The 23,171-nt window shown below is 39.5% G+C and overlaps 3 protein-coding genes across 4 annotated transcripts in view; 1 reads left to right on the forward strand and 2 right to left on the reverse strand.

Annotated features, from left to right (window-relative positions):
* Positions 1 to 885: 885 nt before the first annotated feature.
* LOC107661430 (serine protease 23-like) lies at positions 886 to 9,876 on the forward strand. 2 transcript variants are annotated; one of them, XM_016451005.1, is made up of 3 exons: positions 886 to 889; positions 5,022 to 5,035; positions 7,540 to 9,876. In XM_016451005.1, the coding sequence occupies exon 3, from the start codon at positions 7,558 to 7,560 to the stop codon at positions 8,686 to 8,688; it is 1,131 nt and encodes a 376-aa protein (XP_016306491.1). In that variant the 5' UTR covers positions 886 to 889; positions 5,022 to 5,035; positions 7,540 to 7,557; the 3' UTR covers positions 8,689 to 9,876. The 2 variants fall into 2 exon arrangements, with proteins under 2 accessions (XP_016306491.1, XP_016306490.1); XM_016451004.1 differs by lacking the exons at positions 886 to 889; positions 5,022 to 5,035 and adding an exon at positions 4,682 to 4,816.
* Positions 9,877 to 10,854: 978 nt separating this feature from the next.
* On the reverse strand, positions 10,855 to 15,645 carry LOC107661397 (cofilin-2-like). Its single transcript, XM_016450963.1, has 4 exons — positions 15,530 to 15,645; positions 12,579 to 12,877; positions 12,228 to 12,304; positions 10,855 to 11,830 (listed from the first exon to the last, which is right to left on the reverse strand). The coding sequence occupies exons 1-4, from the start codon at positions 15,530 to 15,532 to the stop codon at positions 11,712 to 11,714; spliced, it is 498 nt and encodes a 165-aa protein (XP_016306449.1). The 5' UTR covers positions 15,533 to 15,645; the 3' UTR covers positions 10,855 to 11,711.
* Positions 15,646 to 16,447: 802 nt separating this feature from the next.
* LOC107661399 (atlastin-3-like) overlaps positions 16,448 to 23,171 on the reverse strand; it is an 18,883-nt gene continuing 12,159 nt past the window's right edge. Inside the window, exons 7-14 of the mRNA XM_016450964.1 lie at positions 20,692 to 20,784; positions 20,454 to 20,592; positions 19,042 to 19,169; positions 18,899 to 18,955; positions 18,738 to 18,809; positions 18,292 to 18,483; positions 17,950 to 18,189; positions 16,448 to 17,818 (exon numbers count right to left, since the gene is read on the reverse strand). Of these exons, the coding sequence (XP_016306450.1) occupies positions 17,750 to 17,818; positions 17,950 to 18,189; positions 18,292 to 18,483; positions 18,738 to 18,809; positions 18,899 to 18,955; positions 19,042 to 19,169; positions 20,454 to 20,592; positions 20,692 to 20,784 (990 nt within the window). The 3' untranslated portion in view covers positions 16,448 to 17,749. The remainder of the gene's footprint in view (positions 17,819 to 17,949; positions 18,190 to 18,291; positions 18,484 to 18,737; positions 18,810 to 18,898; positions 18,956 to 19,041; positions 19,170 to 20,453; positions 20,593 to 20,691; positions 20,785 to 23,171) is intronic.

Raw genomic sequence — 23,171 nt, forward strand, 5'->3', positions numbered from 1 at the left:
TTTTTTAATCATTTTTTAAGCTTGTAAATGGCCGCACGCTTTTGTTTTTACAGAAACGAGCAGAATGTATAACATATTTCTAAATACAGGATGAAATAACAGAGTAAATGATGACAAAATGTTTTCGAGTGAGCTATTGCTTTAAGTGGTGGGTGAAATGTGTTTTTTGTTACACAGCTACTGTAATGGGAAAAAGAAACATTTATGTAAGACTGCAAGAAGCAAGACATTTCTGCTGCAGACAGAAGTTTGCTTCAGCAACATGTCTCTTTTTCTTGGCTTCATATTTCACCATGTGGACAATCATTTTCCAGTACGGTAATAATGCCTTCATTTCCACCATGTCAGCACAGTGGATGCCACCCCTGTTGAAAAAAACAGCATTTGCTGGTTAGGTATGTTTTGACGCTGGGATGCTGGTTTAAGCTGGTCCTTTGCTGGTTTAAACTGGTCCTTTGCTGGTTTATGCTGGTCCTTTTGCTGGTCCTTTGCCAGCACATGACCAGCATAAACCAGCAAAGGACCAGTTTAAACCAGCAAAGGACCAGCTTAAACCAGCAAAGGACCAGCATAAACCAGCAAAGGACCAGCTTAAACCAGCAAAGGACCAGCATAAACCAGCAAAGGACCAGCTTAAACCAGCAAAGGACCAGCATAAACCAGCAAAGGACCAGCTTAAACCAGCAAAGGACCAGCATAAACCAGCAAAGGACCAGCTTAAACCAGCAAAGGACCAGCATAAACCAGCAAAGGACCAGCTTAAACCAGCAAAGGACCAGCATAAACCAGCAAAGGACCAGCTTAAACCAGCATCCTAGCGTCAAAACATACCTAACCAGCATATGTTCCTAAATGGACAAATTAATCAAAATAAGAACTGTCATTCTTAGTTAAAAACGTCATTTAGTTAAAAACTCTGGATTTTAGCACACAGCCTATGATAGTAATTATCTGGAACTACTTTTCAAAAGATTTCTAATGACCAAAAATTAGTTTCAGTTATTGGTATGGCTGAGCTCTTAAACATGATAGCAGCTTATCATTACAAAGTTGTTCAAGGATTAGGAAAAGTCCTTATTAATAATGTTTTATTTCAACAAAACCGGGCAACCCGGTGCTTGGAGCCAGTTACATGCTCCTTATAAATGTTTTTGCGATAAGAATATTTTGTTCTGCATTCCTCGACTTCTTTTTGCAAATGATGTGTTTTCGTGTCGAGTTTCCGCTCACTCCTCTGAGCTGCCAAGTTGGGAATGAGCTCATACTGTGGGGAAGCAGAGCTGCATTTATACCACTCTGGAGCTCCTGGGGAGAGCGAGCCTGCGAGATGAGGAGGGGAAGCACAAAATCGGCAGGTCTTGACCGCTTAGGAAATTAATCCTGCACAGAAGAGCATTTTAAGGACAAAAACCTGACGAATGTCTTGAAATACAACATCTGAACAATATTTGAGGTGTGGTAACCGTAGTATAGGCTATGCAGAATAATTGACTCGGGTCCTTTGAATTATTAGAAGATAATACACACATCGTGGGCGGATCACCACCTCGGGTGTGCATTATTTTTCTAATAATTCAACGGCCTGTCATCAATTATTCCTTAAATGTTTTACAAGAAAATACTATTTCAGTTTTTCTACTTAATTTCATGTTTAATTCAGTGTGTTACAATTTTTGCCATTTTATAATTATCATGCATGTAGTTTTATGAACTCATTTTAAGCGAGAAACTACGTTGCGTGTAAAAAATATTTTATTTATTTTTTGCATTCATTTTAACATAAGATCTTGTTGAAGAAGTAGTCCATGCACACATTATTTCATCTTTCCCCATATTGCAGTCTGATTGACAGTATGCTGTGGAAGTGAGTCAAGCACAATGACGATTGTTATGAAAAGCTTTATCCGCTGTTGTGAGTCCAAATCACTGGGTCGAACCAAAAGTCAATTAATGGATTAAAGAGAACAGAGGGAGTCTCTGATCTTGTTAACAATACATATTTGCTTGGATGGCTACTGTACACTGAGCCTCAGTCTAATGGGAATTAGGGGTTGGGAGAGAATGGGACACCTTATAATAGATATGAAGCTGTGCACTAACCACACCTATATATGTAACACAGAGTTCATACATACATTCACAGTGCATTTAATAGGAGTGCCACTGAATAGGTCTTGGTCTTTATTCCTTTGCAGAGAAGAAAGCATGGCCCCTTAAAAAGGACTGTTATTGAATACTCTTCAAGCTGTTGTGGCTTCTCAGCTTACAGTTCAAGACAAAAAGTCTGCTATCGTCTCTCCCCCATATACATTATCTGTTAGTCACTTATAATTGAGATGGGAATCATAAAGAACTGAATGATTCTGGTTCCAACTGTGATTCCTTAAGAGTTCTGGGATTGTTTCAGCAATACATTTCAGGAAAAGTAAAGAACAAAATTGGGTGGTATATATTTTAATTGATTCCTTTATTTTTGTCTTTATGTTTAAATTGGTATGTGAACAATATGTCAATATTTACACTAATTGGGTCTCATTGGTCATAAATACAATAATATCAGTGCTTGGTTCATGGAGTTGGACATTATGATTCAAATTGAGAATCTATTCCAACTGATTCATGAGTGTTTGTGATTCACCAAAAAGAGTCTGTTGTTCGAAAATCAGACTTTGCTGGTCACTGAGTTTTTTATTGAATAAAGAAGCTCATACAAGTTTTTCACTGTCAGTCCACACCGGCACCAACTGAAAAATGCCACAATACCCTGCTTCAAAATATACACCTCAGTGGCTTTGTACTGAAGCATCATATCATAACAGTTGTGTGTATGTCTGTGAAGGAAACCTAATGTCCTCTGCATTGACTTGTTTTGCTTCCTTTAGTGGAAGAATTTCCCCTTTTCCATTAACTATGAGCTTCAAAGCCAAGCTACAGCAAATGATCAAAGCCAAGCTACAGCAAATGATCCAGTGTTCCTGTAGAAAAGGCTTTTCTGTTTGTCTAAAAAAAAAAAAAAACTCTAAAGAAGAGAAGACAAGAATCAGTTGTTCTGAAACTAGACAGCCTATAGTGAATAGAGAAAAGGCCACAGAGGCACAGGACTCGAGCTGGAGCTGGAGGTGATAAAAGATCAGCTTTTGAGGAATGGACACACTTTCAAAGGCCCCTCCTCACGGCCCCACCTCCCTCCATGAGGCATGAAGCCAGGACAGGTCAAGAACAAGAGTCCCACTGTAAAGCGATCTGGGGATTGTCCAAGGTAGCAGATTCCTGTCGAGTGAATGAGCTTTAGGCTGCATTTCCAATGTCCTAACCCCTTATCACTAACCGTGAAAGAGCTTAGCAAATATCAGTGGCTTGTCAGCTAGAATGATACCCAGTTCAGTCTCTGGTGGCTTGTGATGTTAAATAAGATATATGTCTGGAAGTGTCTGAAAGAAAACCTGGAGAAAGAGGGCAGGAAACACACAATGTGTACCACGTGTCAGAGCCAGCACACGTCAACAGAATCTTGCTCACCCACCGTGACACTCAATGTAGTACATGATACCATCACTGAACAGTGTTTTGCTATGGTATTAGACATTTACAGACTTCCAGAGCCCCTACAAGACTTCAAACATTCCTTATCCTGGTGCAAAACCACAGGCTGAGTGAACAGCCCTGGGGTGTTGTGGAAAAAATCTTTTGTATTGGAAATGAAGCAGATCTAGTTATATACTAAGATTAACCGTAGTATGGAAGCCTTAAAATACAAATGAATAAAAAAGTGATTGCAACTTTATATCTCCCAAATGTGGCTTTACATCTCTGTGCCTTTATTTCTTGAAATTTGACTTTGAATCTCGCAATTGTGACTCTATATCTCATAATGTCACTATTATTTATTTTTTTTTTTTGTCTCACAATTATCATTTTAACTCCAAGGCTGCAGGCTAGCATACTTTGGCACACGATTGTATGGCTTGTTTAGTTGAGCAAAAGTGATATGATTTGATATGCTTTTTATGCACTTGAGCAACAAAGGCAATTTAATCTCTTTTTTCCTTTGCTACGCACGCAAAGCTGTGTATTTTAGGCATTAAGGCCCCTTGTTTTGTGCAATGCATCTTAGAAATGGAAATCTTTTGACTGAGGGCTTTCCGAAGTGCTTTGTGCAATTTAGGGCAAGTGGTGTGAGTGCTTGAGGAAGATCAAGGTCAGAAGGTTATATTCAAGCTTGCATTATGCAGGACGCCATCACGACTGCAACACACCCAAGTATTTCTGGAATGTGTCCTCCTGTAATACCAACCCTCTAACAATTGGTCATTTTAACCCATTTAACCCATAACACTTAAGATTAGTCACACCTATAGGTAGCTTTAAGGAGTCATAATAAGCAATACATGCTAAAACAGTTACCTAAACACATGCACATGTGCTTACACTTGCTTTGAGTGGCACAGTACATGTAGTGTGATTTAACTGAAGTGAGAAGGAATGTATATCCTCAAGACATGCTTGCCTTGACTCTAGCCTATGTTAGACAGCTTAATAACACCTGCAAGAATATTTTAATGTGTGCCAAGGGATGCCCAGAATATATGGTCTTTTAGCAGAAAGGTTTGTCATTACATTTAAAGAATAACGATTGAGAGCAGAAGGAAGTACAGTACTGAAGAAGTATCAGACTGTTCACACATAGATGTTGCTTTTGGACGCACCATCTTTGCCTTTATCCCTGCGGCGGCGGCGGCACTAGGACCACGCGGGGAGGCGCCTCGGTTATTGGGCTTGGACGACTTCAGTTTTGCACTACACCATTCAACGGAAGGCAAGTATGCTGTCTGATGTGATGAGATAAGGGCCGTTGAAAAGAATCGGTATTTGAAGAAAGGATAGGCGGTTAAAAGGATTGTGTATGTTTGGCGGAGCTGTCACGCACTCCAGCGCAAACCTTCACAGTGGAGATGGGAGTAAACCTGGAGACTGGGATACCCGGTGAACTTTCAGGAGAAGAACCTGTGATTTGGATTTAGATTACAGCTTGAAGTTAAGTATCATCGGTTAACGGATTTCTTTTAAGCTGTTTTGTTTCATTTCCTCGTCACAGAGAGTGTGCGTAAAGCTGTGGCGCACGGGTCAAAAACTGCTGCTCGTGTTGCTGTACGTATTATTAAACTCTCGTTTTAATTGAGATGCCTCCAAACATTACAAGTTACAGAAATACAATTTATTTAAAGGCGTCTTCCCAATATAAAATGCTTAGTTTGTGTAGATTTGGAATACTACCTCCTAGCAGTCTTTTTTGCCCAAGTACATTGCAGTTGTTGGTTTGTACAGCCGCAATGGGAAAGTGAGGGTAGGTAAACAGAGTTTGTTTTCCTTGATTTTAACAACGCAAGGCGTGGATAGGGTTGGTTGAACGTTCATTCATGATGTGAAGGACAACAACAAAAAAGACGAGATTGGGGGGGGTTTCAGGACAAAGGGATGTTGTGGGAAACAGGTTGTTCCCCAGGTGTCCCACATGGGTGTCCATGATGAATGGAGCAGATTATAACGTCCCTTAATACTAGGACTACTCTAGTCATTTGTATTACGCCTATGTTTATAATAGACTATTATGTGCGTCGTGCATTGATGCTTTTTCCCCCAGATTGTAACTTAAAGGGGTCATATGATGCGATTTCAATTTTTCCTTTTACGTCGGAGTGTTACAAGCTCTTGGTGCATAAAGAAGATCTGTAAAGTTGCAAAGACTAAAGTCTCAAATCCAAAGAGATATTCTTTATAAAAGTTCAGAGTCAGCCACACCTACCTAAAACGGCTGGTTCTAACACGCCCCCACATATCTACCTCACTATGTGGGAAGATTTGCATAACGCCGCCCAAATGTTCAAGCAAAGAAAGAAGGCATAACTTTTAGTCTCACTGTTGTATTGTTGTTGCCGCCGCCGCCATGTCGTGAAGACTCTGTGTGCTTTGTTGTGAAAGCGAAACTACTTTGTTTGGTCTTCCAAAAGAGGACGATATCCGCTTCTTTTTTACTTTAAACCGCATAAACACATTTCATTACACCAAATACACAAAATAATGTTCTTTTTAGCAGCATCATATGACCCCTTTAAAGATGAATAGGCAAGGCACGTATTTGGCAATCATAAATTGAAAATAGTTATAATAAAATTCTAAGCTATAATAAAATAAGTATAGTGTTGAGCTCAGTTTTTATATTATAAATCCAGTGGTGTAGTCAATTGTACACTCAGAAAAAGCTGATTTATTCTACACAAAAAGGGGGTGACAGCAGTTAGTATACAAACTTTATTTTTACAGGCCAGTGGGTGTTAAGTGTGATGTACAAAACCACTGGTACTATTAAACAGATTATAGCCAGCTAAATGAAAAAATTAATTTCTTTTTAAAGTTATAAGGATATGTCTGACATCGTTTTAGAGGATTTTTATCTTTAATCAAACTCTTTCAATCTTTAGGATACTTCAGACTCTATGGGTTATTACCTTTATTTTTTTGTCTTTTTTTATTGAGCATTCTGACCAAAATGCACTGCACTTATCTATAGTTGCTCAAGAATGTTGTCACCAACACTCTTAAAAAATAAATGTTCCAAAAGTGAGTTTTCACGATGCCATAAAAGAATGATTTTGGGTTCCTTTCAGTAAAGTTCTTAAAAGAATCCTTTTTTTCCTTAAGGCCGAAGTGATCTATATGACTTTTGCCCACATGTACATTTGATACTAGTTGTCGAATGTCATAGCCAGTCTGCAAACTTGTGTTGACAGGTTTCACTTAGAATTTTAGCTTCAGACTATGATTCCATCCATTCAGAAGATATTTTGAGTGAATTTTAGAACACAATGCTTGCATCCAAAATCACATGTTGTCTAGTAGGTACAAAATTTTGTTTAACATTTAGTTAACTAACTTCACAACCATTTAAAAAAAGTACATTCTATATAGTATGAATATGGGTAGTATGAATGAAATTCGGACATACTACATCCATCATGTTGTTACTATCACGTGACCTACCAGCATTAATCGTGTCGCTTCACTGTTATTCACAACTTTTCTCCTATAGCTTCATGGGGTGGTGTTCACTAAATGCATACTCCAGAGACTCTGTAAAAGTAGTGTTTTTCCAATACTACTCTTGGCAAACTGTTTGACATACTATTGCAGGCAGCAAATGATTTGTCATGTCTAGGAACAAGACTTGAAGTGTGTGATGCTCAGTTTTTCTCTGTAACAATTTGCAAAGATGGAAAATGTATTATGCCTAGTGTTTGAAAATTGTGTCATGTAGTGTATTCCAGCCTTTAGTGTGCAAAATTGTAATAATCTGAAGTACCTTTTTCCACTATATAAAGAACCTTTTGTTAAAGGTTCTTCATGGAACCATAAATGCCAATAAAGAACCAAAATTTTAGGATTAAACACTCAGCATTAAATTTCCTTAGCCTTAAATATGCAAAATGGAGAACATCTTGAGTTTTATTTCATGCTTGCATATATTTTTGTATTTGCTTTTAGGTTGCATACTTCTCAGCTATGGTGCCAAACCGGAGATTGGGTCTGGCCCATCCTTGCTGTATTGGCCTGCTTTTCCTACTCCTCCTGCCCAGCTCAGTTTCAGTGAGAGAACCTCGTCATCAGTCCCACGTCCACCTCCCCTTGCTGATACCTCATGCCACCCTGCCGCTGTCCCGCTCCCGCTTCAGTTCCAAAGCTCAGCTGGACTTCACTACCCACTGCAACGAGAGCTGCTACCGCAAAAGAGAAGACACTGATAAAGAGCACATAGCTTTCGAAACTCTTTATGCAGATGGCTCGCGAACTTTAACCACTGTTGACCTGGAAGAAAATGACACTGAACTTCCTTTCAGGCAGCCCAAAGTAACCACTCTCAGACGTAAGCGGCTAAAACGCCAGATCTACGGTTCAGATGGGCGATTTAACATCCGTGGTGACCACTTCCTTCTGGACTACCCGTTCTCCACAGCCGTCCGCATCTCCACCGGCTGCACTGGAGTTCTGGTGTCCCAGCAGCACGTCCTGACCGCAGCCCACTGCGTGCATGATGGGAAGGATTACGTCAAGGGAGCGAGGAAGCTCAGGGTGGGCTTTCTAATCCCTCCGTCTGTTAACGGTACAAGGCCGGGTCAGGCTCCCGTGAAGAAACCCTTAGTGCGCTGGGTGAGAGTTAAACGCACCCGGGTTCCTAAAGGTTGGATTCAAGGTCCTCAAGAGGTCAGCATGGATTTTGACTACGCACTTCTAGAGTTGCGCTGGCCTCACCGGCGTCCCTTCATGCGACTGGCAGTGGCACCCTCCTCAGACAATTTGGCTGGTAAACGCATCCACTTCTCTGGATTTGACAGTGACCGGCCTGGGGAACTCGTGTACCGCTTTTGTCCTGTGGTGGATGAGTCCAACGATTTGATCTATCAGCACTGTGATGCCCGCCCTGGAGCGAGCGGCTCTGGTGTTTACGGACGCGTGTGGGATGATACATTAGAGCGCTGGGAGCGCAAGGTCATTGGGATCTTCTCGGGCCACCAGTGGCTGGAAATCAATGGCGAGAATCGCGACTACAATGTGGCTGTTCGCTTCACTCCGCTGAAGTTTGCTCAGATCTGTTACTGGGTTCATGGAAATAAGGTGGACTGCAGTCAGGACTGAAAGTATGACAGAGGAATGGGACAATATCAAATCAGTGGACAAAATATGACATGCCTGATTTTGGAAAAGGCACTTTACAGTCCTTTTACGGGTGTGGCTACTGAATCTGAGAAGAAAGAAGGTCCATGGCTGGTAGCTCGATACCCACAGGCTTCGATCACTCACATGGGTTGAACTGGAACTTTGTTTAACCACTACCTTTAGTTTTTGCTCACTATACTGGCAATGTTACGCATAGATTTAGACTTTGAGTCCTACAACACAGTAGATTTATCTTGTCGAGTCTTTGCCAATGTTAAGTAGACATCTGATCTCAGTTATATGATTCTCTCCACAGCCTTGCTTTGTTCAGATTACACATTATAAATGCTTCAAACTGTTCTTTGCACTTTTAGAAAGTAGATTTGGGATGGAGACAGGTTTTCTTACATCTCATCACTTGGGTTTTGGTTAATGCTAGATTAACATGCACAGAGTTTATTTGCTGACTAAAAGTAGATGCAAAAGGGCTATGCTTACTTCTTTTCCATACCTGCACATCTGTTTGGTCTGCTAAGTATACTATTTTTATGTTTTCTGATTTATGATTAACATAAAAATCGATGACTGTGAGATGTAGTATGGGTGTTTAAATTGAAAGTATATATATTTAAAGAATGGATTCTAAACAAAATCTTGTTTATGCATTCATTTGGCACTATGAATATAGGTCACTCTTCTACGGTTACATACTAATTTCCAAGACAGATGAAGACCTCATATTGGTAACTACAGTATCTACTGCGAAATTATTTTCACTGTTCTTTTATGTTGGAGTAATATAAAGACTGGACACAAACTAAGAGAAATGTTGTGGGGTAAATGATTATTATTATATTTTTTAAAAGCTTTTATTTTAATAAACGTAAATGTCTTGTTTTTGCTGTCATTACTTGTACAGTAACACTTTTATTTGTTACTAAAAATGTGCGAGGTCAATGCTGCAGTAGCTACTGCTAGCTTGTGGTTTGTTAATTCATAATCTCAAAAATACTGGAATATGCTAGGAAAATTTCAGATTGTAGTTGAGCACAGGAAGGTGGAAGGTTCATTTTTTTCAGCGGGGTTTTGAAATGAATCTCTACTGCCCTCCACTGGTTCACGTACATCTTTCATCGAGTCTTTCACAACATGGCTGAGCAGTAGTGCTTACGCTTCAGTCAGTAGCGATTATACTGACGTGATCACGTCATTCAGCAGCATTGCAGAAGCTCAGTGCTTTAAAATAGGTCAAACTGTCCAGTAACTGTTTTTAAAAGAACAAATGATCTAGCGTACCACACACTTCATTTATTCATTGGTCAATCTAAACTGTTCACAGAAATCCCTTTTTTTACTGAAAGGTTTTGTTCAATAATGTATGAGAATGTTTTTCAGTTATTTTATTTCTTGAGCTGCTTCTGATTAGTAATAGGTTAATTTTCGGGTTGAATAGTACTACATTAACCCTCTACATACTATTCTAAAGTGGATACGGGTACAGTCCTACATTTTTTTTGTCATTCATCAGTGAATAGACCCAATACGCATTGTGTTATCTTGTAGATGGCTTTGGTTCTTTTAAGTGCCAGCAGGAGTGAGATGTTGGACTTGACAATTTAAAAAATTGATCTGTTCAGGAGTTGACTCAGTGAAGTGTGTTTTAAGGAACTGCATTTTTATTAACAGTTTTGAATGTAGTTGATATTCAGCAGTTTGATGCCATTATCTTGAAATCATAATTATATAACGGCTATTCTTATTAGCTTGTAATCTACTGAACTACATGATCAAAGGGCAGTTTGATAATATTATATTTCCACAGTTGCATTCCAACAGTCACCCATCAAATCCATAGGGAGGATGAGAAAGCAGTCTTTTGTTAGGATCCATTTGAAACTTTATGAATTTTGCAAACCATCACATATTTCAGTGCATAAACCACTGATAAAACCGCAACAAATGCAGAATATCCACACACAAATATAAGCAAATATCTATAAACCAATATAAAAGATCAATGAGTATTCTAAGATAAAGAGCAAATTAGATTCACCTTGGGGCAAAACAAAAATAAAAAAAAAATAAAACGGCCCTCACACAGAGGATTTGCCAAACATGAAGAAACAAACCAGTTGCAACACTGCAGTTGTTTAGTGCTTTTTTTATTAGAGATAAGGAGACGATACAAAACATCCACTGACCAATATCCATCAAACCTCTGTACACAGGCTAACCAAATATATCGCTCCATCTAAACTTAATACGTGTCCATCAATCCACTCAATCCGATTCATCAACAGACCGCTCACCCACTAGGTCCCAGATTTTACAGGTAGAAGGAATGTGTACAATTTCTTGACACCAGTGCCATAGTTTTGAATTACATTTGGAAATATTTAAATCGGAAGGAATCATTAAAATGACTAGTGAGCACAAAATAAAACAAAAAAGGGAAGGGGAGAGTAAATTGTGTTCCCAGAATGGTCCAATAACGTGAGATTTTGTAGTAAATTTTGTACTACAACCTAGTCTTCATACTCTACCATCCAACACACATACTTAGAAAAACTTAACTAGACTTTTGGCCCAAAAAAAACAAAAACAAAAAAAAAATGTAATCTTAAGAACAAATAGTATGTTGTATAGCTGAATTGTAACGGCTGCTGTCTCAGTCTTTCCTTTCAACAATCTAATGGAACCCAGAAAGAACGAAAACCTGCCAGTACACATTTACAGTTATATTACTTTTGTTTTTATAATCATCATCCTTGGTTTTTGTCTTCTAAGATCTTTTTTTCTCTTATGTTTTTGTTCTTGATCATTGTATGTGTGAACTGGAATGACAGCCTACATCTTTCGTCATGTGTGGAGTTTGGAAACTGTCACTTTCGCCCAACCCTCCCTACCCGCATTAACCCACCCCGTGGCCCACAAACAGTCGTGCTGGCCCATCTGCCCCACCCATGTCTGAATGAACAGCTAACCCCTGAAATGTGTCAGCCTCAATCACTCAGAGGCTTGCCCTCGAGAGTCACCACTGACGCTCCCCCGAGCTTCTCAGCAAGGGTCTTTCGGTCCTTGATATCTTCTAAACCGTTCACTTGCCACTCGTGCTTGATACCTGTGAAACAAGACAGGACAAAACGTTACAACTCTCAGATTTACATAATTTATCATACAAATAAAATATTGCATGCATATTTCAATTAGTTCATATTTATTTTAGTATCATTCTGCTACTATTATAGTTAATATTTTACATTTATTTTACATATAAAATTTCAGTTTAACTTTTAAAAACTTGTGCATGTGTTTTTAATATTTTTTGTTAAAGGCATCTATATTTTTCTCAGATTTTAAATTAAGTTCATACATTTCAGTTAATTTATTTCAACAAACATGTTTTATGGTTTTAGTTTTATTAACCATAATTTGTCATTTATATACAGTTCAGTAGAGAGTTCAGCAAAATTTAATTATACAAGAATTTTTTTTTTTAATATCATTTTTAGCATTACCTGTGAACTTCTTCTTGATGGCATCCTTGGAGCTGGCGTATATCATCTTGCTTTTGAGTGGGGCATTTTCTGGGGCCCTGTGCAATACAACAGGAGATCAGATCATGTGATTCATGCAAGAATTTGACAAGTCTATATCAGGGGCCCCCAATACTGTTCCTGGAGATGTACCTTCCAGCAAAGTTCAGCTCCAACCCTGATCAAACCAGCTAATGAAGACCTTCAGGAACACTTGATAGTTATAGACAGGTGTATCAGAACAGGGTTGGAACTGAAGTCTGCAGAAAGGCACATCTCCAGGAACAGGATTGGGATCTAAATGAATCGCATGCAGACGCTCTTAAGACTTGCCAGAAAATGAAAACCAGGTCCTCTTTCTTGGTCTCCTTAGTCTCATAAGTGGCATCATAGAGAGCGTAGCGACAGTCATTAGGAGGAAGCATCTTGACAAACTTAAGGTAGGGATCTCCTTCATCTCCCTGCAGGATCTCACTGCCCTCCTCCATGATGATATGCTTCTTGTCCTCGCTCAGGCAGAAGAGAACAGCCTTCTTCCTCTTGTTTTTCTCTTCCTCATTGGCAGAAGCCTTGCGGACCTTCATGTCATTGAAGATCGTCAACACGTTCTCATCCACTGTAACTCCGGAGGCCTGTGAGCGCGCGCACACACACACACACACACACACAGGATAAGGTCACATGGAGGGCCCGTTTGAATAGAGGAAAGTGAGTGAGCTGATGAGCAAGGATGTGTGAATGTGTGGGTGCAAAGTCAGAATGAGTGAATGAATGGGATTTTTAAACAAATAACACTGTCTGTTCTAGCTAAACTGGCTGCCCTTTTGACAAAACTGGATGGTTATATCTGGACCTTGTTAGGCTGAATCCAAACTACTAGGCCGGCAGGTTTTTCCATGCGAGATGGCAGTAAGTGACTAAACAAAAACCCTGACATAGGAGAAACAGGACAGCACACTTTTAGGGCAGTGAAATGGGAATCAAGGCAAAAAGAACTTAAATATCAATATTGTAAGTTTAAGAAAAAAAGGCTGATTTGAACAAGGCCTCATTCTTTCCAAGTCACGTGACACCTCAGATATGGTGTCCGATATGCTCGAACACATTTGAACAGAGGCAAGGTTGGCCACTTCCTCATAAGAGCTGATGTGATTTGTACTGATAGTCTGATGCAGGAGCATTAAATATGTATAAAATTACTCAATCGATGTAGATGCTATAAGAGTCATGCCATACAAAGCTGGTGCACAGCTTTAGATCACAAAACAATGATTCTTCTGTGAAAAATCAAAATGGCCTCAGTCACACCAGTCCCATAAACCTACGCAGGTCCTCTGATTTCCATTAGAAACGAGGATCAGTGACTCATGCTGCATTGCCATAACCAGGCATTCAACATTTCAGTTCCTAAGATTCTACTGTGAGCAATGAGAAAACCCTTTAAAAAGGCTAGAAACCTGAACCTTGAGTTCTCTAGTGTCTCTAGTATCCAGCTTCTGAATAGCATATGAGGACATGTTAAAACGTGGACACACAGAGCCTAGCGGGGTATATGCTAAAATGGCCCACTTACAGGAAACGTAAGTCTAATGGGTGGAACCGGGTTTGCTTAAGGTGTGAATGAAAGGAACGTGTTAAGATGCCTCATTACGCAACACACTCACAAAAAATGGGGCACTGAAGGCCCAAAAGAGAATTAGGATTCCCACACCTTTTGACCAATGAACTACCACGACCTTTCCAGTCTTTATGATCATGGGATCCTTGTTTTGGCTAAAAAGCCTTTTAAGGCAATACATGGATGTTTCTTTAAAATCACAAGATTGAAAGAGCAAATTCTAGATCTTCTGCAACAAAACAAGGCGTTCCCACCCTCATCTGTCATCTAGTATCAAAAGATTAAAGTGCAAAATAAAGTGCAAAGTACAAGGACACTAATGCTGCGAGTAAATCATCCACGTTCACCGAGAAGTGAAACCCACAGTGAGAAATGAGTGAGCATACAGTAAATGTGACGTCTCGTGTCCTCAAATGAAGAAAAGCTATTGTATAAGGAGTTCGGTCACATGCCTCTCTCTCAAAGAGAGATTTAACATCGCATATTGTCCTCTCGACCGAGACTGGTCGCACCGGAACCGGCATTTCCTTCAACCTACACGCGGTACGAACACCATTTCCCCTCAACAATCAAGTTAGGCGATGCTTCATCAACGTTACGTCCAACCAGGAAGAGTGTAACGTTTGTCGTGCACACGCAGCCTGATGATATGCAAATGCACAAGTAACGGATTTCAAACTTGGTTTGCTTCCACTCAGCGCAAATACTTTAATATTTCGGCTGAAATCGAGTTGTAAGCTACCTAACAGGTTCCCAGTCGAGTTTATTTTTGGTCAAAGAAAGAAACCAACACCATCTGTGCATTAAGAATTAGGGTGGGGCCACGATTGCAGTGTTCGTGCGTGTGTTCCAAATATCCGCAAAATTACTGCGTCCTACAAGCACGCGAGGATTCTGCCTCAAAAAATGAATCATCGACGTTTTTACACACGCCCGCAGCCCCTCTGGTGCGAGCGATGGTGTTTTCTGACGGATTCCAAATATCCGCAAAATTACTGCGTCCTACAAGCACGCGAGGATTCGGCCTCAAAAAATGAATCATCGACGTTTTTACACACGCCCGCAGCCCCTCTGGTGCGAGCGATGGTGTTTTCTGACGGATGGCCGTGATCAGACAAAGGACAGAGTCGTGAAAGCGCTTCATCCGGCCGGTGAAAAACGCAGTTAAACACACACGCGGTCATTGGTTTAGTCACAGCTCGTTTCTAATTTCCCCGTGCGATGTGACCGTATGTGGGGCGATGGGGCCTGTAGGGAGTGTGTGATAAAAAGCAGCGAGGCCTTTCCTGGGCCTGGACTCACAGAAATAAAGGAGGCTGAGCGGGGAAATGGCGCCAGTTGTTTTTGGGTCTCATTTTTTGTCAATCTCATCGCATCCGAATTAGCTGAAGGCCACGGACAATCAAACCACCGAGAACCGCGAGATTGATCGTACATGTTTATAAATACAAACACTGCCACGAGAACCAACGAATATCGGTTTGCGGTTTTCTCAAAAGTCACGGCACTTAACATAGCCTGCAGCTATTAGTCGGCTGAGGGGCAGATTTGATTCACAGATTAACTTACTTAATCACAATAAAGCCCACAACCTAGTCATTAAACCCTTCAAACACGTTGAAACTAGCCGTAAATTGTATTAGTTGTTATTTAAATGTAGACATACCATGGTTGTCTTTGCTAGTCGGCGTCTGGACAGGAATTGAATGAGCTGTGATGCAGTCCTTCGGTCTCGCGCACTTGATACAACACTCGGGCGCGCCCTTTTGCGCGTGGCCGCGCAGCAGACGGGAACGAGCGTCCATGTCACGCGCTTATGGAGGTGTTATGGGATCTGGAGTTCTGGGCTCTATACAAACGGACTTGGGCATAGTGAAATATATATTCACTGTTGTTAGTAGCACACTGGCACAAACGTATGGTCGTGTATATATATATGATTATTATAAATTAATTAACGTTTTACATATTCATCATTTAGACCGGTTCGGGAGATTCTTGTGATGGAGGTTTCTGCCCCATACATGGTAACGTGACATGATGGACGGTGCTGTTATACTACTCAATTCTGCACCGAAACACATACTACACCAATAGCAATATTCGTTAGTGGCTCGTAGGGCACGCTGCTGTCTGAGCCTAACCCTTTGTGTTTGTCTCGGCCCCTTTTTAAGGTTCGCTTAACTCGCTTCCAAATAAGGAAGCAAATGGTGACAGTCGTGAGCGCGCTTCAGCCAAAGCTGCGCACACCAGGCGGCTCGCGACTCCGATCGCCATATAAGGAAAGAAGGGCATTTCATTTCTATAGGAACAATTCACACAGCGCGCGCTAGAGGGAGCGGTGTACAAGGACGAAACGGCAAAGGAACAACACGTTCCGCTGACCAAATAGGACAGAATATCCTTTACTGTCTTAAGTGAAACAAACGTTGTGTGAATTAAAAATTCCGTTTGCTCGCTTTTGTTCATTTGTAGACTCTTGGAAATGAACGGATGTTCAAAACGTGGCCACGGTGCTCACTGAAATGTCCTCTTCGTTTAAATCAATGCCGACACCTAGTGTACAAACGTTGACACGTCTCTTCAACTGTATACAAACAAGACCCATCAGTGTATATGGCATGCTTATAGCTTTATTTTTTGGGATATATAAAGTAACCGTGAAAATGATAGAGAATGATCTCTGGTATGTCAGTTGAGGCAGGTCCACTCGACTGAAACAAAATTAAGGCAACACATTCAAAGCCCCCCAGCTGAGGCTCTGGAGGAATGCAACGAAGAAAAACGCCACAAATACACATTACAGACATGCATTAGGGGGCATATGCATATTTTCATTGTCTTTAAAAACCTGAAAAAAATGCTTTCAGGTACTCTCATATGCCTGGAAACAGAATTCTCCAGGTATACCATTTCACCACCACCTCATACATGAAATAAGAGGAATGTCACCTGACAAAAATTACAATGGAAAGTCGTAAGACGCAGCAGTGCTCAAACCACTCAAATAACAGAACCAAATCAGGCATTTACTAATATGATATGCAAATATGAACCTGATTACAGAATAGTGCACAATGAATAATTGATATTAGCTTTTCTATCAATACTTGAACTTTCAATCCAACTTAATGACATTTTCAGGATGGTTTTCAACACCGAACAACATGCCAGCAGTTAAGAAGAAGTGAACAGAACCAGTCCAGCACTTAAGAACATTGGGCTGCAATAATATATGTTTGTTACCCCGATTACGAAACCCAATACAAGTGAAACAGCTTGCTGACAGAACTTCCCATTTAAATCAAACATGGATGTACAAGATAGAAAAATGGAATGCATAGAAGGCCACAAATTGGTACAAAGATCATAGAACAAAGCTCTTGCAAAAGTCACATAATATAGTGTAGTTACACTTTTAATACTAAATATCTTATCAAGCTTAAGCCTTAATGAAGTAAGGGCAGTTCATGTGCAAAGGTATTCATGGCTAAAGAGAACAAACAGATAACATGTCTACAGAGTACAACACAAGTGCAATCTAAGAGTTACACGACCCTGACCTGCTATGGAGGATGTCTTTGGCTGTACTGGAATGAACAACTGTAAACGTATCAATGCAGCTCTGTGGAGAGTTTAGCCCTTGTGCTAAATCCATACCTGTCCCTGAAATACCAGCTGCTGGTTTGTGATATTTGGTCTTATATTCATATTTGTGTTGATATTTAAAAATCTGCTTTAAGATATTCTGACCAAATCAGTCAACCTGTATAAGAAGTAGAAGTTTAAGTGCTATGTTTGGAGATGTGCATTATTTGGTAACATAGTATAGGTCGCGTCTGTGCAGTTTACATCTTGTTCTGGCATTTTCTGTATGATTGAGAAGCTATCTTGTCTTCTTCTGTTGTGCAGCCACCTGACTCTGGCTTCTTGTCTTGTTCAACACATCTGTGGCCTGGAAAAAAAATAATAAAAAAATTGAATTGACAACTTAGGTACATCTTTAATCTTTATTTAAAAGAAAAAAATATATATATATATATACAGTGGTGTGAAAAAGTGTTGGCATTAAAGGAATATTTTTACCTGCTCTAGTATTACTCCAGCAGCCTGGTCTATGGCTGTGCCTACTTCTCTGTACTGGCCAGAGTACCGGATAAAGGCCCAGGTCAGCATAGCAATCATGGCCAGACCAACTACACAGTCACATGCAAAGGAAATAGTTTCCAGGCCAATGAAGAACAAAATTCCTGACAGCACATACAGGAGGCAGACCAGGACAAACAGCACTGCAGGTGTCCGGAAAGCACTAAAAACATTCTTGGACTGAAAAGACAGCATGAGTACAAAAAAAATGATAAAATCCGCTAAGTTTTGAAATATTTTTCACACATTAATTTTATCGATTCTTTTTCACATTACTGTTACCTCGTTGTGTTTGCTAAAGGACTCCCACAGCTCTTTTAGCTCTGCTTCCAACTGTTCCTGGTAACGGTAACAGAAATCCCGCCCACCCATCTTCTTAGTGCTGGAGAAGAGATGAAGGGCCTCCTGCAGGATAAAACGGTGCTTCTCCTCCAGTGAGTCAGGTGCCACATAAGGCAGATCTCCACCACACACCTAGCAGTGAGGGGGAATGTGTGAAAAATAAATAAAAAGGAAATCATATAAAAGGTTAAATGGATATTAGGTTTGGCAACCACATGCCAATGCAAATGTAAAAAGTTTGCACAGAATGTATTAGTGACAATGTTGTGTCTCTCTCGTTTATTACGAATTATTACTAATGTTTCATTCAGCAACTTTATGTATTAACCTGTACTTCTTATTGTATATATGATGAGTGTGTAACACATTCCAGGTAACATACTGACCTTCTCCATATTTTTGTAGTACTGGTCTTTAGATGACGCCACAGCCGCAAGGTTATTGGCCTCTGCTGTAGCCTGAATGAGTCAAGACATTAATTCAACAACATGACATCTTGTGACAGGTCACAAATTAATACCATATAACCGTAAAACTGCATTGTTACCTCTAGCATGGATTTAGGCTGTGGAAGATCTTCTCCCTGATATATCTTGATATATGCCTGACAGATTGGTGAAATATATATATTTTTAAATGCTGCTCAACAAAATAAAAATCAAGATGATCATAAGCCAGGCGTGAGCTCACCTTGAAGTACTCCAGCAGGCCCCTGCAGGTCACCTTATTCCCACTGATCTCTTTTACAGCCAGCTCGTCAGTCTTCAGCAGATTGGGAAGGAGTTCTCGCAACTGTTCCTTGAACTCTAGAGCCACATCTGAGAGAGGCAGAAGGAGTGATTGTTAGAGAGAGAGTTAGAATACGTTAACACAACATAACAAGAATGGCAGCATAAAAAGAGAGACTGAAAATGCAATATTAAAAAGAAAATGAAACCCACAATGAGGGATGCAAAGAATAAGTGGAGAGTTGACAAATATACACTACTGTACTATGATTTGGGGTCAGCAAGATTTTTTTTTCTAACTCATTTTTATTCAGCAAGGATGCATTAAATTGATCAACAGTGACAATAAAATACATTTAAAATATTACAAAAGATTCTTATTTCAAATGTATTCTGTTCTTTTGAACTTTCTATTAATCAAATAATCCTGAAAGTGTACCATGATTTCCATAAAAATATTAAGCAGCACAACTGTTTTCAACGGTGATAATAAGAAATGTTTCTTGAGCACCAAATGAGCGTATTAGAATGATTTCATAAGGAAATCACAGGAATAAATTAAATTTTCAAATATATGAACTAGAAAATTATTTTAAATTATATATATTTCATACAGTAAAAGACTTCTTCCAAAACATAAAAAACATCTTACTAACCCCAAATTTTCAGTAGTGTATGTAATATTTGTGTGGATATGTACCAGCACAATTAGGGATGGGCCCTTTGATCAAAGTGCTGTGAAATCACAAAATTGGTGTCAAATATTTTTTGAAGTTGAAAAAAAAATAAATAAAATTATGGTGTTTTCAAGACGGATCTTCGCTGGCACTAGGGCTGCACGATTATGACCAAAATCATAATTGTCAATTATTCCCTTGAAATTGTAATTGCGATTATTAATTACAATTATCACAACTTACATTGAACGATTTTTATACCATTGTTTTATGCAACTGCATGCCGTATTTTTATATGAAAATAAACAAGCTGAAAACACTCTAGGCTAACTGAAAAACCTTTAGTGCTTTTCTATAGTATTAAGCCTCAAATGTCAACTAAACATCGGATTGGTTTCTTCTTTAAATTATAAAAAAGTACAAATATGAATGGTATTATAATGTTATAATAAAACTAAAATTAAAATAATGGGAAAAACCCTTAAGATAACGTGTGGAGAGAAAAAAACGCATCTTAAGCACGCAGAATAACGATTAATTGCCGTTTTGAACGATTACGTAATTGTGGCATCCATAATTGTAATTGCGATTAGAAATTCGATTAATTGTGTAGCCCTAGCTGGCACTATTAAATGCTCTGGTATTTGTGCCCATCCCTAGGTAATAGGTGTATTAAAACATGAATAAAGTCTAATACCACACAGCTGTCCCGAGAAAGCAGGGCTTGTTGCCACCTTCAGGCCAGGGTGTGGTAAGAGAAAACAGGAAATGGAGGTGAAACAGGAGTGAATGTGCTCTCTCACTGTCTGGAGCTCCTCATGCTGAGTCTGCTTCACCTGAACACCGGCAGACAAACACATAAAAGAGATATCACTACAGACAAACGCACACACAACTGAACATACCGAACATGAGTATCATTCTTAGTCACATACTTGCAGACGTTTGTCCAAGAAATCACTTCCTCCCTTAAACCCATATTTGTACTCGTAGGGGAAACTCCAGTCTCTGACCAGGAACATAAGTGACTGCGGGCAAGAAAGGGTTGAACCCACATGAAGGAAATATGAAAGCATAAGCATTTTATTTAATACACATGCACTCTGATATCTAACTGTTTCGAGTTATATGTAAAAACCTGTCCTGAGCTCTCAGACAATGTTGTCTGTGGTACTACCACAGTATTCTTATTCTTGGTACAGATTTAAATACAATGGCAGTTCTCGCAAAATCGGTAGCCCAACATCCCGGGGCTATTGTATCTTCCAGTCGGGCTACCAAAATGTATTTTTGTATTATTCCGTTTCATTAAGTCATTAAGAGCCCTGCCTGATGGGCTGTCTTGAATAGTGATATGAAATTCCTTCCTTCATTCACGTTGTTCACTCGCTTGTAGGGATGAAATGGATCGTAGCTGATCATTTGCATGTGTTGCCAATTTAAACATTCAAGCATTTTAAACTGGTTTCGTCTGGCCAGAGGAGAACCCTTGTCACTGTCGCCTTTGGCTTGCTTAGTTGGGGAGGCTTGACTGATTGCACAGACACTATTGGAAGAGAGCTGAACTGGATAATGACATCCCTGAATCATCAATGAACTGACTTCAGCTGGAAAAATGACTGTGTTATTGTACTATTTTCCTGTTTGACACTGTAAAGCTGCTTTGACACAATCAGTATTGTATAAAGTGCTATATAAATAAAGGTGACTTGACTTAAACCACTGAAGCGCATGAAGAGGCGAAGGAGAATTCAATTCGGTACTCGCACGCTGTTTCTGTGCACACTCACTCAAAGCGCGCACACAGAGAGCGGCGTTTCAGACAGCACGGGAACACAGAATTGATTACCCCTTCGTGTCTCCTCGAGCTTGAACGGATACATTTACACAAAATGATCTCAAAATCCCCGTCTCAGCAAATATTCTCATAAACAGTCGGTTATGCCTTATATGAACGTAAACAGTGGAGAAAAATAAATAAAATAAAAATCGCATGTGTATCATTATATTGTATCCGTGCAATCGGTCTTAAAGGGACAGAAGCCTATAACAGGGTTTCTACAGACATGAACAAGTTAAAGGGGTCATATGATGCGATTTCAAGTTTTCCTTTCTCTTTGGAGTGTTACAAACTGATTGTGCATAGATAAGATCCCTGAAGTTGCAAAGACTAAAGTCTCAAAACCAAAGAGATATTCTTTATCAAAGTTAAGACTCTGCCACGCCCCCCTAAAATGGCTCGTTCTAACACGCCCGCACATATCTACCTCACTATGTGGAAATATTTGCATAATGCCGCCCAAATGTGCATGCAAAGAAAGAAGGCGTGAGCCGAATCATTTAAACGGTTGATTCATTCAGGAACAAAACATCATCATGTTGCTCAGAGATGCAAAACAGCGCTGTGGCTTTGTTTGGAATTATTTATGTTGGCGAAATAGTGCAAAACAGGCAATATGGTGTCTAAAACGTAAGTCTCTTAATAAAACATCTAGTTTATTGAACTGTTGTAAACAAATCAATATTACATTTGTATATGGTAATTTTTGGAGGAAAAAAAAGGCACTCTTCCGTGTGAAATTGATTAACTATAAGACGTGGTATAAATATACACATTTTCTGCCCCCATGTCTTGAATTTGTGATCATTCTGAATGCATTTTAATAGACTGAATCATGCAGTGATCAGGCAGAGCGCTAGACTTCACGTAATGCGTGCACTCTGTAGGTGTTTTGAATATTTGTTTTTTTTTTGCGTCGTGAGAATATTGAGTAAAATAGCTCACTTGTCATGGTGTTATTTAACTATATCATGTTATGAATAAACTGTTTGGAATTATTTTTGTTGGCGAAATAGTGCAAAAACAGGCAATATGGTTTCTAAAACGTAAGTCTCTTAATAAAACATCTAGTTTATTGAACTGTTGTGAACAAATCAATATTACATTTGTATATGGTAATTTTTGGAGGAAAAAAAAGGCACTCTTCCGTGTGAAATTGATTAACTATAAGACGTGGTATAAATATACACATTTTCTGCCCCCATGTCTTGAATTTGTGATCATTCTGAATGCATTTTAATAGACTGAACCATGCAGTGAAAGAGTGCACTGTAAATGCGCACATGCACTAGACTTCACGTAATGCGTGCACTCTGTAGGTGTTTTGAATGGTTTTTTTTTTTTTTGCGTGGTGAGTGTTTCTTCTGAGTTTATGTGTGCTGTTACGCTCATTTGTTCTGAAGACTCTCACAAAGAGACAAACAAAGTGAGCCTCAGCGCGACCTTGTATTCTGTATTCTGCTAATTTACTGCAATTCTCTCTGATGACGCAGTAACTTACCGCGGGAAGAAAACATCTTCGGTCTGTCCAATGATTGTAAACAGTCATTAGGTCCGTCAGACTGAAGATATTTT

Source organism: Sinocyclocheilus anshuiensis, unplaced genomic scaffold, assembly GCF_001515605.1.
Source record: "Sinocyclocheilus anshuiensis isolate Anshui unplaced genomic scaffold, SAMN03320099.WGS_v1.1 scaffold635, whole genome shotgun sequence".
Taxonomy (NCBI): domain Eukaryota; kingdom Metazoa; phylum Chordata; class Actinopteri; order Cypriniformes; family Cyprinidae; genus Sinocyclocheilus; species Sinocyclocheilus anshuiensis.

Bases quoted from the DNA above. Each gene is read 5' to 3' on its own strand.
- LOC107661430 (XM_016451005.1), top strand. From the start codon at position 7,558: ATGGTGCCAAACCGGAGATTGGGTCTGGCCCATCCTTGCTGTATTGGC.
- LOC107661397 (XM_016450963.1), bottom strand. The intron at 12,305-12,578 runs GCAAGTCTTAAG...TGTATTGCACAG, and splicing joins GACCTGGTTTTCATTTTCTG to GGCCCCAGAAAATGCCCCAC. The intron at 11,831-12,227 runs GTAATGCTAAAA...CTTGTTTCACAG, and splicing joins CATCAAGAAGAAGTTCACAG to GTATCAAGCACGAGTGGCAA.